Source organism: Enhydra lutris, unplaced genomic scaffold (assembly GCF_002288905.1).
Source record: "Enhydra lutris kenyoni isolate GAN:26980312 unplaced genomic scaffold, ASM228890v2 scaffoldscaffold4, whole genome shotgun sequence".
In the NCBI taxonomy this organism is placed as follows: Eukaryota; Metazoa; Chordata; class Mammalia; order Carnivora; family Mustelidae; genus Enhydra; species Enhydra lutris.
Window position 1 is genome coordinate 19,935,029 of NW_019154088.1, and position 15,019 is coordinate 19,950,047.

Below are 15,019 nucleotides of genomic sequence, written 5' to 3' on the forward strand. Positions count from 1 at the left end.
CTTCTGAGAAGCTGTAGAGGCTTTGCGGCATTAGGAAGTGCACTCTTGGTTTTGCTTTTCCTCTTTCCACACAGGGAATTAAGTCCCTGGCCTGGGGTCAGCAAAATGAGGTGCTGGCAGAGCCGGGGTTAGTATACAGGGGCCCAGACCCGGGTGTTTGGACCCACACTCCATGATCTAAGATGTGTCTCTTCTGAGGCAGCTTCCTCCACTCCAGAATGAAAGGTTACTAGGGGTAACGAATTTAGTGGGTATTTAGGGGTAACTAGCGAATTTAGTGACGTCATGGCAGGCTCAAGTATCTCTTTTTCCCAGTCCCCGGCAGTGCCAGGCACTGTTCCAAGCACTTTACATTAGTAAATCGCAGTGATCACCCTGAATGGATACTGATGTCCCCATTTTACAAACGAGGACACGGAGGCACAGGTTAAGTGATCTGCTTGAACCACACTTTGAGAAAGAGGCGAAGGCAGAATTTGGACCGAGGCAATGTGGCTTCATCGGGCTACCTGCCTTCTGGACTTCAGTGGGGAGGATCCAAACCTTGGCTTCTCCCTTTTCCTTTGTCCATGACTCTGTGTGTGTGTGTGTGTGTGTGTGTGTGTGTGTAAAATGAGAAGGCTAATTTAAGGTTGTAAATTCCAGAGCAAACATTCCCAAGCAGGATTTTGGGGGCTATCCTCACCCCTCACTCCCTCAACAATCTAGCCTCAACTTGTTGTCTTGGGCAGCTCTTTATCAAAGAAAAGTTGGAAGTAATCTGTATTCATCTATACATGGTGGTCTAGGAGGTTAGATTCTGAGCTCCTCAGTTTCCTTATCTGAAAAATCTACTTCACTGGGCTGTTACAAGAATTAAGTAAGGTAATTTGAGTGAATCTCTTAGCAGACTTTTCCATCATAGCAGGTGTGTATTAACTGCCAGCTAACTCCCCTTTCCCTTTTTCCATCAGTGTAGTTTTATTCATCATTTATCCTCAGTATTTAGCATAGTAACTGGTGTATGGTAGGTCCTCAGTTAATGTTAGTTTATGAAGTGGATGTATTAAACAGAATATATAAAATATATAATTAAAATGAAACAAATATGAAATGTCAATATATAAATATAAATGCTTTAGATACATGCAACTACTTATAAAAGCAAAAATATGACCTGTGCTTCAGAGTCTGTAGAGCAAAAGTTTAAGATAGCCCCAGGCCCATCTAGGTCATACTGCCTGAGGATAAACCCTGGCTGTGTTGTGTGGCCTCAGGTGATTAACTTCTCTGTGTCTCAGGCTCCTTAACTGTGAATGGATAACACCTCCCCAGAAAGGCCTCATCGGGGTGACCTCTCAGCGCGTTCAGAGCTGTGCCTGACACAAACTGTTTGCTCATTATTATTAAGTCTCCCTGATACACTTGAGCAATTCCCCTGAAGTAATTCAAACGAGACACTAGGTCATGGGAGGCACTTCTCAGCAGGGTCACCTCAGGCCTAGCAAAACAGATCCTCTCATCACCTCCTCAGTGACCTCTTGTGGCCCATCCTGGGATGTGTGCCTGCTGGAGGTCTTCCTGCCTGTGACCTGGGGTGAGCGGAGCTTCACACTGGGGTGTGCCCTTCTCTGGAGGTCCTCTCTGTAAAACAAACCCCAAACATCCTCCATTCTAGAGGTCCTACCATCTAGCGATAAGGTCACGTGACTTCTTTACAGATGGCAGAGTTTGCAAAGTGCCTTTCTGTACTTTGGTTTTAACTCCCTTTTCTAAGTAAGGAAGAAGGAGACCATAAAAGTTGAGGTCCTCTGCATTTCAACAGGAGTGGAGTTACAGTATTTCCCCTATTCATGAAAAGGGTCTGGGGCGAGGGGTGCTACACAAATGCAAACACCTGGGTGGAAATTAGCTGTCAGTCTTTGGATGTCTCCTCAGCCACAAGAGGGTGTCTGAATATTTGGGAACCCCCAAGTGCTTGTGGAGAGAGCCTGTGACAGTTTCCTGGAAAAGCTCTCCAGGCGGAGCCTCTGCCCTGGGGAAAATGTTCGATGCTACAGGATGTGACAACAGGGACTCTGGGCTCTCAGTATCCACAGAAGAAACTGTTTAAAAAATATTTTAGGGGCGCCTGGGTGGCTCAGTGGGTTAAGCTGCTGCCTTCGGCTCAGGTCATGATCTCAGGGTCCTGGGATCGAGTCCCGCATCAGGTTCTCTGCTCAGCAGGGAACCTGCTTCCCTCTCTCTCTCTCTCTCTCTCTCTGCCTGCCTCTCCGTCTAATTGTGATCTCTCTCTGTCAAATAAATAAATAAATAAAATCTTAAAAAAAAAAAAGATTTTAAAAATAGCTAAGATTAATAAGTAGCACTGCTCCAGAATGGCAGGGCCCTGGAAAGCAGGCTTATTTTAAGAACCAAATGTCATCAGTCTGATGACGTGCAGAGCCACGTTTAGAACACAGTGCACTGCGGATAGAAGCCCGTTACACTGAGCCTGAATCTTGTGATGTCACGATTATGATGCTGTACCAAAGCCTGTGTGTCTCTCTGGGCTGTTTACTTGCCGTTAGCTTTACGAGAATAATTTTTTAAATGTAATTACTGGCAGGGGTTACAGTGGGACCAAGAGGATGAATACTGCGTTTTCCCCTTCAGTTGGATAAAATGTAAAAATCCTCTTTCCTGTCTTTGACAGATGGGTTTAAAACTGTGTTGACAATGAGGCATTTCCAATTGGGGTTTTGCAGAAGAGTACTTTACCACTTTTTGACCAGCTGGGGGCTCTGCTGAGCTGTATTACTGAACCCTGCACATCCCCTCAGGACTAATTTCTAGGGCTTCCACCATGCTATGGGCATGCTACAAAGAAGTGAAAAGCCTGTGCATAGCCACCTCTAGTGAGGACTGATTTATGTTCTTTGAAAAATGTAAGGATTTATATTCAGTCCCTGGTCCCCAGCATCTTAGGCCTAAGGAGCACATTTCCTTGAACTTAATTTTGCTTACTACAGAGGCCCTGGAGGGTCCAGTCTTCAGCAGAGCTGGAAAGCTGGATCATGGCCTTCGGAGAGGCACTTTCAGGCTATTTGTTTGCCAGAGTCTATTTTAGCTTGGTTACTTGTCAAGCAGACATAAAGCAAAAACAAAAAGCATTAGCCCTAAAAAAGTAGTAATAGCTAAAACATTCATTGAGCACGGCCTCTGCTGGGTACTGTTTTAAATGCTTTATCAAATGAACTCACCGAATTCTCATAAAGCCCTATGAGATAGATGTTATTGTTCCTATTTTACATATTTGAAAACTGACCTCCTAAGTCAGTTGAAATCTGTTGGCACCAAGACTGGCAAGGAACATAACAAGGATTTGAACCCCAGAGGTCAGAGGGTTCACACCTTGAAACCCCCAGGCTATGCTGCCTCGTTCAGCCCAACTGTGTTCAAAATGTCTGTGTGAATAAACTGATGGGATGGTGACTCATTTGTCATAGGACCCTGATATTAGCCATCATTTTAAAACAAGATAACCACGTGAATTCTTTTAAAGTGGCACTTACGATTTCTGCACATGTTGAACAGTAGCTGAGCTGTTGAGATTTCTTGAAAACTGGTCTCAGAGCCCGTTGTTTGAAACATTTGTCACAGGAGCCAAATACATTTACGAGAAAGGTCTGATCGCACATTTTTAATCCAAAATGAAGCTGAAAAAGAGAGAGAGAGAAAGGAACGTTTGTGCAGGAGAAAAGGCAACAGAAACAGTTTTTTAAACCGTATCTTCCTTTGATCACGATGGTTGCTCAGACTTCTACATGTGGGATCAAGTATATGCAGTCAGTTTATAACCTTTGATTTATTACAACACACTGGGTCAACACCAGCTCGTTGATTTAATCAGTAAGAAAGCATCGGAATAGGTTTTCTGGGGTTACCACTGAACTGGCTGTTTCGGCAACAACACCAACACGGTTGATTTTGCAACCCAATATTAACCCTGTGGGGCTCCATAGTGGAAAGTGTCATTATAATGGATATTATAATTTAAAAATTAAAAAAAAAAATTCTTCCCCTAAAGGTAAACTTTTGGAGGGAAGATGAGAGTCAGAAAGTGGTAGAACCTGATTTCAACCAATACCCTAAGGCTGAGTAAACGTAGTATTGGTTCTCTGCAAGGGACACATCCCATTTATTAAACACTGGACAGCCACAGACCCAGGGCCCCTGTCTGTCCATCCAGAACTCAACCGACAGGTTCAGGCCACTCAAGGGAGGGCAAATACAGAAGCAAAACCATCTGGTGGCTGAGGGTGCTGGCTCTGGCTGTCCGGACCCTGGCCCCACTTCTTAAGCAGGTTACTTGAGCTTCTGTGGATCTTTGCTAATCAATCAAATGGGGACTTAACATCTACCGTAACAGGAGAAATCACTAGGGGATTTATGAAAGGCAGTGCATAAAGCTTAGCTCAAGTCTGGAATATAGTAAGTGCTCCAGAGATGTGAAGCTGCCCTGTGAGTGGCTGTGGGGGCAGCAGCAGCAGCAGCAGCAGCAGCGGGAAGGAGGGGCGGGGGATGAGGCTGGAGATGTGGGAAATGCAGAAGTGAGCCTATGGCCACATTTAAGGCGGAACGCGATGAAGGCCTTACATAAAGCGATGGTGTAGGATGGATTTGGGCCATGCTTGAGAAGAAGGAGCTAGACTTGCTGACGTGAGGGGATAAGGAGAGGGAGAGGTCCATGAAGCCTCCTGGGTTTCTGTTTGGGAGGCTAGGTGTTGCGGTGTCACTGCTGGAGAGGAGGACGAGGACGTTAAGGGGGGCAGGGGACAACCATCACAGCCGGGCCAATTTAATAGGTGTTTCAAAGAGTGGACCACATCAAGGTTCAAAGAAATGACCCCCTGAGTATAAGGAGGTTTTGGGCCACTGGTCTGAACATTTCACCAGAGCCAAATTTGAGAGGAATGTATTTGTAGGGCAGGTGGCAGTGGGGACACCTCAAAGGGGAAATGTCTGCCATGCAGAGGTCACCCTGGGACTGGACGAAGAATGGGGAGAATGAATGGGGGTGAACTCCTACAACAAAGGGGCAGCTGATAGTAGTTCTTGAGATCTCTGCGTGACAGAGAAGGAGAGGGCCATCCTGTAAGGATGAGAGATCAGAAGAGAACCAGCAACCGACCACCACGGAGCGCTTGGCCCTGACTGCTCACAGCCACCCCAGGAAGGAAGCAGATATCCGTGTCATAGCTGAGAAAAATACCTTGGGATTAAGTAAGTTCGAGGTCAGCAGTGGAGCCCGAATCTGTGTGTAGCGGGACTCTACAACCCTTCTCGTGAAGCTGGCGCAGTCAGCATGCTCTGCCTTTTCATAAAATATGAGTTAAAGAAGGCTGCCCCCTGGAGCCTAGCCTTTGGCGAGGACGCGGTAATGCTGTCCCCCACTGCCCAGGCCTGCCAGTCCCAAGGTCATGCTGAGGACTCGAAGTAATAGCATTAGGAACGTGAGCCATGGTTTTTTCAACAAGGGAGCAAGGTCATTCGAGCGGATTATTCCAGCATTTGCGCTTCCAGAAGTAGGTCAGAGAGAGAATGCACAGGAGGAAAATCAACTAGGGTAAGAGGTTGTTATAGTGATCTGGGGAAGGGGAAATGAGCTCTGGACAGAGCTGGGGGAATGGAAGATGAGAGGAACTGTGGGAACTGAGTGGAGAAGGAATCCCAGGATGGCCAGGAATTGCGAGAGAGCAAGAAAAAGGGAAGGAAAGAAAATGCCAGTATTCCAAATATGGGGGGAGACACTGTTCTCCTTCACAGACTGAATTTTAAACTTTTTCAAATGATAAGGCTATACATGTTTATTAGAACTGGAAACAGAAGGACAGGAAGAAGGAAAATTAATCACATGCATGCCTGTAACAAACTGATTGCTGTTAACATTTTGTTTTCTTCTAGTGTTTTCATAAACATATGTTTACACTTTAAAAAAAATCAGAATTGTATGCAATACATAATTTTGAACTTTAGTTGTTTGCTTACTAGTGTTTTTGTCTACATGTGCCATCGCGTATTCTTAGAAAACATCATTTTCTCACGGAGACCACAAGCTTTGAGACATATCAACCTTAAATCATTTCACATGTCTAGCATTTTGGATTTGATTGGTTAAGCATGGGCAAGCTACAAACTAAATTTGATATATTACAGTATTGAAAACTATAAATATTATACATGGGCATTGTGAGTCTGGAAAAATCAAAAAGGCATAAGGAAGAAGACAAACACCTATAATTCCACTGCCCAGAAAGACTCCTGGTCCATATTTTGGCATATGCAAGAGTAGATTTTATATTTTTTATATACTGATGTTTTTCATTTAGCATTTATATCATGGCCAGATTTAACTGTAGTGCGTTCTACCATCCTTATTGTCAATAATACTTTTTATAATGAGGGAACTTTTAACAGCTAGAACAAATGCTTCACTGAGCATTTTGACAAGATAAAAATGTCCCATTTTAACAAGACTTGGCATGAAGTTGTTCTGCAGTAGTCCACAGAACTTCTCAGACCTTCCCCTAAGCCCAAGCCAAACACAAAATTTCCTTGATATGTTTCATCTAAATAAATAATTTAAAAATTACCCTCCAAAATCCACCACCTCATATTTATTTTTAAGAGTTCAGACCTCAGGGCACCTGAGTAGCTCAGTTGGTTAAGCGTCTGCGTTTGGATCAGGTCATGATCCCAGGGTCATGGATCGAACCCGGTGTTGGGCTCCATGCTCTGCAGGAAGGCTGCTTCTCCCTCTCCCACTCCCCCTGCTTGTGTTCCTTCTCTCACTGTGTCTCTTTCTGTCAGATAAGTAAATAAAATCTTAACAAATTAATAAAAATAAAAGACTGCAGACCAAAGACAGAAAGTCAGGAGTGAAAGTCCCTACGACTTGCTCTGTGTTCTCTCCCCATATTTAGAATTGCTGCATATTCTTCTAGACTTTTTTGACACCATAGATAAAGCTTGTGAGTTACACAAATAAGGCTATTAGCTATTTGCTTTTTAAATCTAATTTATTCTGTTAGTCCTTATAGATCTGTTTTTTGGTAATAGCTTTAATATTACTCTATACCATGTAGTATCATGATTTATTAAACCAACCTCTTATTATTGGATATATAGGCTATCTCCAGTTTTTACGTTTAGAATAATGCTTCACTGACCCAGTTGAAAATGGGCAAAACAGCCCTGCATGCTTTGCTGCTGGGAATGTAAAATGGTGCGGCTGCTGAGGAAAACTGGTTGGCAGTTACATAAAGGGTTGAACAGAGTAGTCACCATATCACCCAACAAATCCACTCATGCCCATGATAACTGAAAATACATGCTCACATGAAAACTTACACATGAATGTTTATAGTAGCATTTAAGCTCAAAGTGGAAACAACTCAAATCCATCAACCGATAAATGGGTAAACAAAATGTGGTATATCCATACAGTAGAATGTTATCTGACAATAGAAAAGAATGAAATTCTGATCCATACTACAACACGGATGAACCTTGAACCCATTATGCTAAGTGAAATAAGTCAGACACAAAAGGCCACTATCTGCCACTCAATTTCTATGAAATGTCCAGGATAGGCAAATCTGTATAGACGGAAGGTAAGTGAGAGGTTGCCTCTAAGTAGCAGGGGAGAATGGGGTGCGACTGCCTAGTGGGTATGGCGTTTCTTGTCTGGGGTGATGGAAGTGCTGTAGAATTAGATAACGCATATCATTGTGTATATACTAAAAACCACTGAAAAGTATGCTTTAAAATGCTAAGTTTTGGGGTGTCTGGGTGGCTCAGTTAGTTAAGCATCTGACTTTTGATTTCAGCTCAAGTTCTGATCTCAGGGTGGTGGAATTGAGCCCCACATCAGACTCTGTGCTCAGTAGGGAGTCTACTTGAGATTCTCTGTCCCTTTCCTTCTGACCCTCCCCACTGTGTGCCCCCTTTCTCAATCCCTCTAAAATAAATAAATAAAATGCTGAGTTTTATGTTATGTGCATTATCTCATTAAAAATTAGTTTTTACATACAAGACTCTGAACAGACACTTCACAAATGCAGACATTCATATGCTCAATAAACATATAATGCTCAATATCATTAGTCATGTAAGACATGTAAATGAGAACCACACTGCTATCCCACTCCTTACCCACTGGAATACCTAAAATGCAAAAGACTGACAATTTGAAGTGTGGGCAAGGTGTGGTGAAGTGGCCTTGTTGACGAGAGTATAAATTGGTATGTCCACTTCGGAAAACTGGTTGATAGGACCTACTAAAGCTACACATATATATAACCCGTGAGCTGGCACTTCCACTCCTGGATGTATACTCATCAGAAACAAATACTTATATTCTCAAAGAAGAAAAAAAAAAAAAAAGAAAAGAAAAACTAATTTCATAGCAGCTTTATTCACAATAACTCCAAACTGGAAAAACCCAAATGTTCATCAACAGACTAGATAACTTGTGATGTGTAATAAAAAGAATAAACTTTTGACACACATGACAATGTAGATAAATCTCACAGACTTATGACTATATGATGTTTATATCAAAACATCTTCCTATTTCAGGAGCACCTGGGTGGCTTGGTTGGTTGCTCAACCAACTCTCGATTTTGGCTCAGGACATGGTTTCGGGGTCTTGGGATCCAACCCAGTAAAGAGCTCTAAGCTCAGCAGGTGGGAACGCTGAGGGGGTGGGTCTGCTTGGGATTCTCTTTCTCTCTCTCTCCCTCTGCACCTCCTCCCCGCTGCTCCTCCCCATGGCTCATGTGCCCACGTGTTCTCGCTAAAATGAATACATTTTTTAAAAGATTTTTAAAAAGATTCTATTTATTTATTTGACAGAGAAAGAGAGAGCACAAGCAGAGGGAGTGACAGGAAGAGGGAGAGGGAGAAGCAGTCTCCGCACTAAGCAGGAAACCCGATGTGGGGCTTGATGCCAGGACTCTGGGATCATGACCTGGGACGAAGGCAGATGCTTGACTGACTGACCCACCCAGGTGCCCCTTAAAAGATTTTATTTATTTGACAGACAGAGATCACAGGTAGGCAGAGCGGCAGGCAGAGGCAGAGAGAGAAGCAGGCTCGTCACTAAGCAGAGAGCCCGATGCGGGCCTCAGTCCCGTGACCCTGAGGTCACTACCCGAGTCAAAGGCAGATGCTTAGCCGATGGAGCCAGGCAGGCGCCTGAAAATGAACAAATCTTTAAACAACAACAACAACAACAACACTCTTCCTCTTCCATAAGCTGCATTCTGAGGCTTATATTGACATGTAAAGTGTTAACTGGATCAATTTTTAAAGCTGATTGTATGACGTTACAGATGCTTGTTTTTTCCCCCCGAATGCCAACACTAAATATATTTTTAAAACAAAACACCTTTCTATTATTTCAAAAGAAATGCATATGGGTCGTAGAACAATTAGAAGATGCAGATTACCCACCACTACCCCAGTTCACCTGAGCTCCCTCCTCATGAACGCCCAGTCAACACCTTGGTGTGTGCACATAGAACACGTGTGTGAGCATGCAGGAAAACCCGAGTATGCTAATATACGGTTAGCACATACCTACCTTCCACAGAGTCAGCACTCGGAGAGCCCAGCTGAGAAGTCAGAGTTGCAGCTCCAAGGTGAAGGCGAGAAAGCAGAAGCTGTACCTCTAATCTCCTTATCTGGGCGTCGTGGCTCAGAGGCTTTGACCCTTCCCACGGGCAGTCACTGCCTGTGGCAATCTTCTGCCCATCCACAGCAAATGCCCTCGGAACTTCTGCTGACCTGCTTCTTGAGCCTAGTTCTCTGACCTCTGCAGGAGGCAGCCTTGGCAGGCTGGAGCCTCATGAATGCACGCTCTGCTCCACTGAGCCATGCTGACATTTGCCCCAACTGTCATCAGCAACTTCCGCCTGCTTGGTCCTCATCCCACCAGCTCCTCTTCATCTTGGAAGTTCTGCCCACCATCAGATTTGTGGGACGGATGGAGAGGTGGGAGGTGTGCCCTTCCCCTCCCCCATGCATACATTTCTCAGCACTGCAGGCCCCCTTTTCTTGTTCCCAGACAAGATCTGCTCCTTCCCAAGGCTGACCCCCCAGTCCTGCCCTCTAATAGGACCTTGCTCCTGCAGCTTTGTCCCATCTCACCAGCATTAACATGAGCGCAGAGAAGAGTAAGATGTGGACCTGCTCTCCAGGAGCTCCCAGGGTAGCAAAGGAGATGGGCACTGTCACTGGCCGATAGCCCTGGGGGAGTGTTGCAAAACAGGCATGAACCCTGACCTATGGGAACCAAAAGGGAAGGGTGATGAGGAGCAGAGAAAGGGCACGGAGAAGGGCACAGGTGCTGATCAGAAACCCAGCCAAGTGTCTGCCAATGGCCCCTCATTCCCTCACCATTTGGGAGCCCATGGAGACAGCCTAAGCCAGGATTTAGGGCATATTTGCTTTCCCTCTAAAAATGTTTATATATATTTTACAGGGTACTATGAATCCATAAAAAGATATCAACATCTTCAAGTATACAATCCTTAAAGAAAGGCACAAACCTTGTGCACCTAAGAAAAATGTAGTCTCCTAGCAATTGAAAGAACCTGACCCGGGATGCCTGGGTGGCTCAGTTCCATAAGCGTCCAACTCTCAGCCTCACCTCAGGTCTTGATCTCAGGGTTGTGAGTCTGGGCCCCAAGCAGCTGGATGTGGAGCCTACTCAAAAAACCAACCAAACAAACAAAAAACAACAACAACAACAACAACAACAAAAAACCCCAAACCTGACCCAATTCATTTGGTAATTTATTTTATTGATTAAAATACTTGAAAGTTCTACTTTTCATTTCTTCCTATACAATGTATCTAAATGAACTAAATCATTTATAAGATGAAAAGACATCATTACATATCAGGGCAACATTGCTTCATCATCATGTATTATTTCCACCCCTAAGATATATGTCCATGTTAGAGAATCACAGCTACAGCCTGGGAGTCTGTCAGAAGCAGAGGGCCGGTTGGGATGCTCGGAACAGTGCCCAGGAGCACTGGGGCCACTGGCCATATAGGCTAGCAGGGCTGGTCAAATGACATTGTGTGCTCTGAAAGGAAGGAAAGAAAAGATTTGGGGGAGGTGTGTGGGCGGGGGTGGACAAGGGATAGTCCGTTTCCACAAAACTTGGAAAATGCTGGTTTCTCCCAAGGAGGAACTGACATAATTCTTCAGTTATTTTTATGGGAAAATTTAAGAGCATATTTGAATGCTGAAAAGATAGAGAAAATCATTTAAGTTGCCTTTTAAGCTTAGTTTTTATAAAAACATTGTATGAACAATGAGAAAGTATGGCAAGTGTGTTGGCAGATAAAAGTTAAAGAAATGTTCTTTCAGAAGAGATGATAAATGGGCATGAATTAATTTTACTAATAGATTCATTTTAGAATATATATATACATATATAATACTTCATATGATTCATCTCAGATTAAATATTCTCTTAAAAACTAGAGGAACCTGAAATTATAAATGTTTTTGCATGCAGGAGCATTTTTAATAAAAAGTGAATGAACCCCAACCCCCCCGCCCCAGGGCAGGAGGCCTGGGGTCAGAGGACTTTTGACAGGACCTTGTGGCCAAATGGGATTATTTCCTGGAGGACTCAGCCCTGGACCCCACCTGTGGCTTCATAAATGTACCTGGGCCTCACAAAAACATTAGAAAACTTAGGAGACACGGTTTCCTGGATCCTACGCCCTTTGGGTGGGGGAGCCCTGTCCCAAGACAGATCTAGAAAATACGGGCCTTCCAGGAATCCCAGTAAAAGCTGGCTGTGCTTCTGAAGGTAGACGTGGCCTTCCAACCCCAGCTAGTGTGTGTTAACTCTTACAGAATGACAGTGGCGACACCATCACCGGGAGCAAGAGAAGATGTGGCCCATCTTGGAGAATTCTTATGTTCTTCCTTACATCACATTCCAAAGCATTTCCAGTTCCAATAATAAACCACATCCCTCATATTTGCTCTTCATTTAGCTTCTGAGGGAAAAGTACACTTACTCTCTTTTCTCGCTATAATCTATTGAGAAAGCCTAGCTTAAAACTGCTGGGGATCTCGATCATTTCCAGAGCATGCGGAGAGGGGGTAAAAGGAAATGTAACTTGAAAGAGATATTTTGTATCCAACATCAGCTGGGATGAATCCGCTCGGTTATTTAGGAGAGCCTGAAATTAAAACCAGAGGAAAAATGAATAAAGAAACCAGTGCATTCTGCTTTAAGATTGTCTAGAAGTCTAGAGTGAGGAAAACACAACTCCACCGTCGCTGAAAAGCTCCTTTCAAAATCATGTGAGCGAATGCACAAAAAAGCCTTTTAACAACACAATCCCGTGGTGAAATGGTCTATGCAGGATTTCCAATCAGCTCTCATGAATATTTACTTATGTGCTCTGTTTCACCTCAGAAGTTAATTTCCCACAGGATGGAATGACTGTAAATGGATCTGCTTTCTATTCTTACCCATTCTTGTGGCATAATTCTAAGCCCAGACATGAGTAGATCTGAAGTATTAAATATTTCTAACAGTTATCCTTTTTTATAGTTCAGTAGTTTGTAACCTTTTTTATCTCAACACCCCTTTATACTCTTTAAAGATTACTGAAGACCCCAAAGAGTTTCGTGCATATGGGTAGAACTATTGATATTTACTATATTAGTAATTAAAACAACAATTTAAAATATTAATTCATTAGAGTAACAAGAACAAACCCAATGCATGTAAACATTTATTGACAAGTAACTATTTTTAAAAACAAAAAAAAATTAGTAGGAAGTTGTATTGTTTTATATTTTGTAAATCTTTTTAATGTCTGACTTAATATGATAGGTAAAATCTCTCATGTCCGCTTCTGCATTCAATCTACAGTGAATAGAGGTTGAAAGTAGAGGAAAGTAGAGGTTGAAGTAGAGGAAGAAAAGCTGCTTCACACATATGTACTTGGAAAAAGGAAGCCTTTGCAGATCCCTTGAAACGGTCTCAGGGACCTACAGGATCCTTGAATTAAACTTGGAGAATTGATACCTTAGTTGACTGGGGAAGAAACTTTAGTGATTAAAATAAGAAAAATGGGTATACATTTTCCCATTCAGCCTCTGCTCCCTTGCACAGTACTGATAAGAAGATTGATAATAAACAAGACATGTTGAAGGAACACAGCAGGTGAATCATGGTTTTAGAGGCTAAAATGGGCCTGGCTGCCTCAGTTGGTTAAGCGTCTGCCTTCAGCTCAGGTCATGAACTTAGGGTCCTGGGATTGAGCCCCGCATTGGGCTTCCTGTTTAGTGGGGAGCCTCCTTCTCCCTCTCTCTCTGCTGCTCCCTTTGCTTGTGCTTTCTCAAATAAATGAAATATTTTAAATAAAATTTTAAAAATTCAGAAATTCAAAAAAAGAATAAAATGGGTATTTGACAGGGAAAATTCCTGCTGCTTAAAAATTTTTTTTTATTATTATTAACATATAATGTATTATTTGCTTCAGGGGTACAGGTCTGTGAATCATTAGTCTTACATAATTCACAGCACTCACCATAGCACATACCCTCCCCAATGTCCATCAACCAGCCACCCCATCCCTTCCACCCTTCTCCCCTCCAGCAACCCTCAGTTTGTTTCCTGAGATTAAGAGTCTCTTACAGTTTGTCTCTCTCCCTGGTCCCATCTTCTTTCATTTTTTCCTCCTATCCCCCATGACGCCCTGCTCTGCCTCTCAAATTTCTCATATCAGAGAGATCATGATAATTGTTTTTCTCTGATTTACTTATTTTGTTTAGCATAATACCCTCTAGTTCCATCCAAGTTGTTGCAAATGGCAAGATTTTGGGTTTTTGATGGCTGCATAGTATTCCATTGTATATATATACCACATCTTCTTTATTCATTCCTGCTGCTTTTGCTAAGTGCCTTTTGTTTCCATGTTTGGTAAATGTGCTTTAATCTTAGATTTCTATAACATTAATTCAATATTCAATATTCAGTTATTCATTCATTCATTTAAAGTAGACTCCATGCCCAGTGTGGACCCAATGTGGGGCCTGAACTCACAACCCTCAGATCAAGACCTGAGCTGAGATCAAGAGTTGGACATTTAACTGACTGAGCCACCCAGGTGTCCCCTCGATTTCTTATACTGAAAATTAAAAGGTACATCCTAAGGATCTTACCTGTACTTTACGAACAAAAGATGGAGTCACTCTTTTCTCAAAGTCATCTATAGGTGTGTATGAATTAAGGATCTTTATGATCTGGAAACAGCATATAAGATGGGGTTAGAACATGAAAAACGACAAGTCTGTCCACGAAATAACGATTCTGATGGCTTGGGAACTGTTGGGAACCACATGTAGTTCTTTGATACTGTAAAGTGCCTCTAAGAACCATGTGTTCTGGCCTCCTTCCTTAACCCCTCCCCTCCCCCCATACATACATGTCTGTGAGTTCAGAGGGCAGGGAATGTATCATAGGCACTTTTCTGTTTTTAAGTCCTAAGTTAGTATTAAATAAATGCTTATTAGATAAGAGGGTGGTCCTTGGAGATACATGTGTACCCCAAAGAGCACACAGAGACTCAGACACACCCTGTGGCTGGCTAAGCCAGAAAGGGTGACAACAATCACAAAATCCATTTTTGAAGATCAGGGACACCCTCAGCAAGCCTGGTCACCTGCACAGCAGACAGTGAGCTACAGCGTTCATAGATCTCCTTGGCATCGCTGTCTGTGGTCTTCTTGACCTGAAGCAACCAGGCCGCCTGAGAGAGAGGTTCCAAAGTTTCCTTGGCCAAGCTGTTCTGCAAATTCTTATCTTTAAGCCATTCTTCTAAGTAGCTGATGTTGCACCTGGAGTGAAAGCCAGAGAAACAGTGAATAGTGGGTGATCTGTTAAGAACACTTCAGGGGAGGATGCCAAATCCCCCAGTGTGTCCTGAGAGGGTATTCGAGTTCACTGAG

The 15,019-nt window shown here is 43.1% G+C and overlaps 1 protein-coding gene across 1 annotated transcript in view; it reads right to left on the reverse strand.

Moving 5' to 3' along the window:
- Positions 1-10,986: 10,986 nt before the first annotated feature.
- LOC111161395 (myosin VC) overlaps positions 10,987-15,019 on the reverse strand; it is a 100,525-nt gene continuing 96,492 nt past the window's right edge. The window contains exons 39-41 of the mRNA XM_022525016.1: positions 14,734-14,908; positions 14,234-14,314; positions 10,987-12,237 (exon numbers count right to left, since the gene is read on the reverse strand). Coding sequence (XP_022380724.1) covers positions 12,085-12,237; positions 14,234-14,314; positions 14,734-14,908 — 409 coding nt within the window. The 3' untranslated portion in view covers positions 10,987-12,084. The remainder of the gene's footprint in view (positions 12,238-14,233; positions 14,315-14,733; positions 14,909-15,019) is intronic.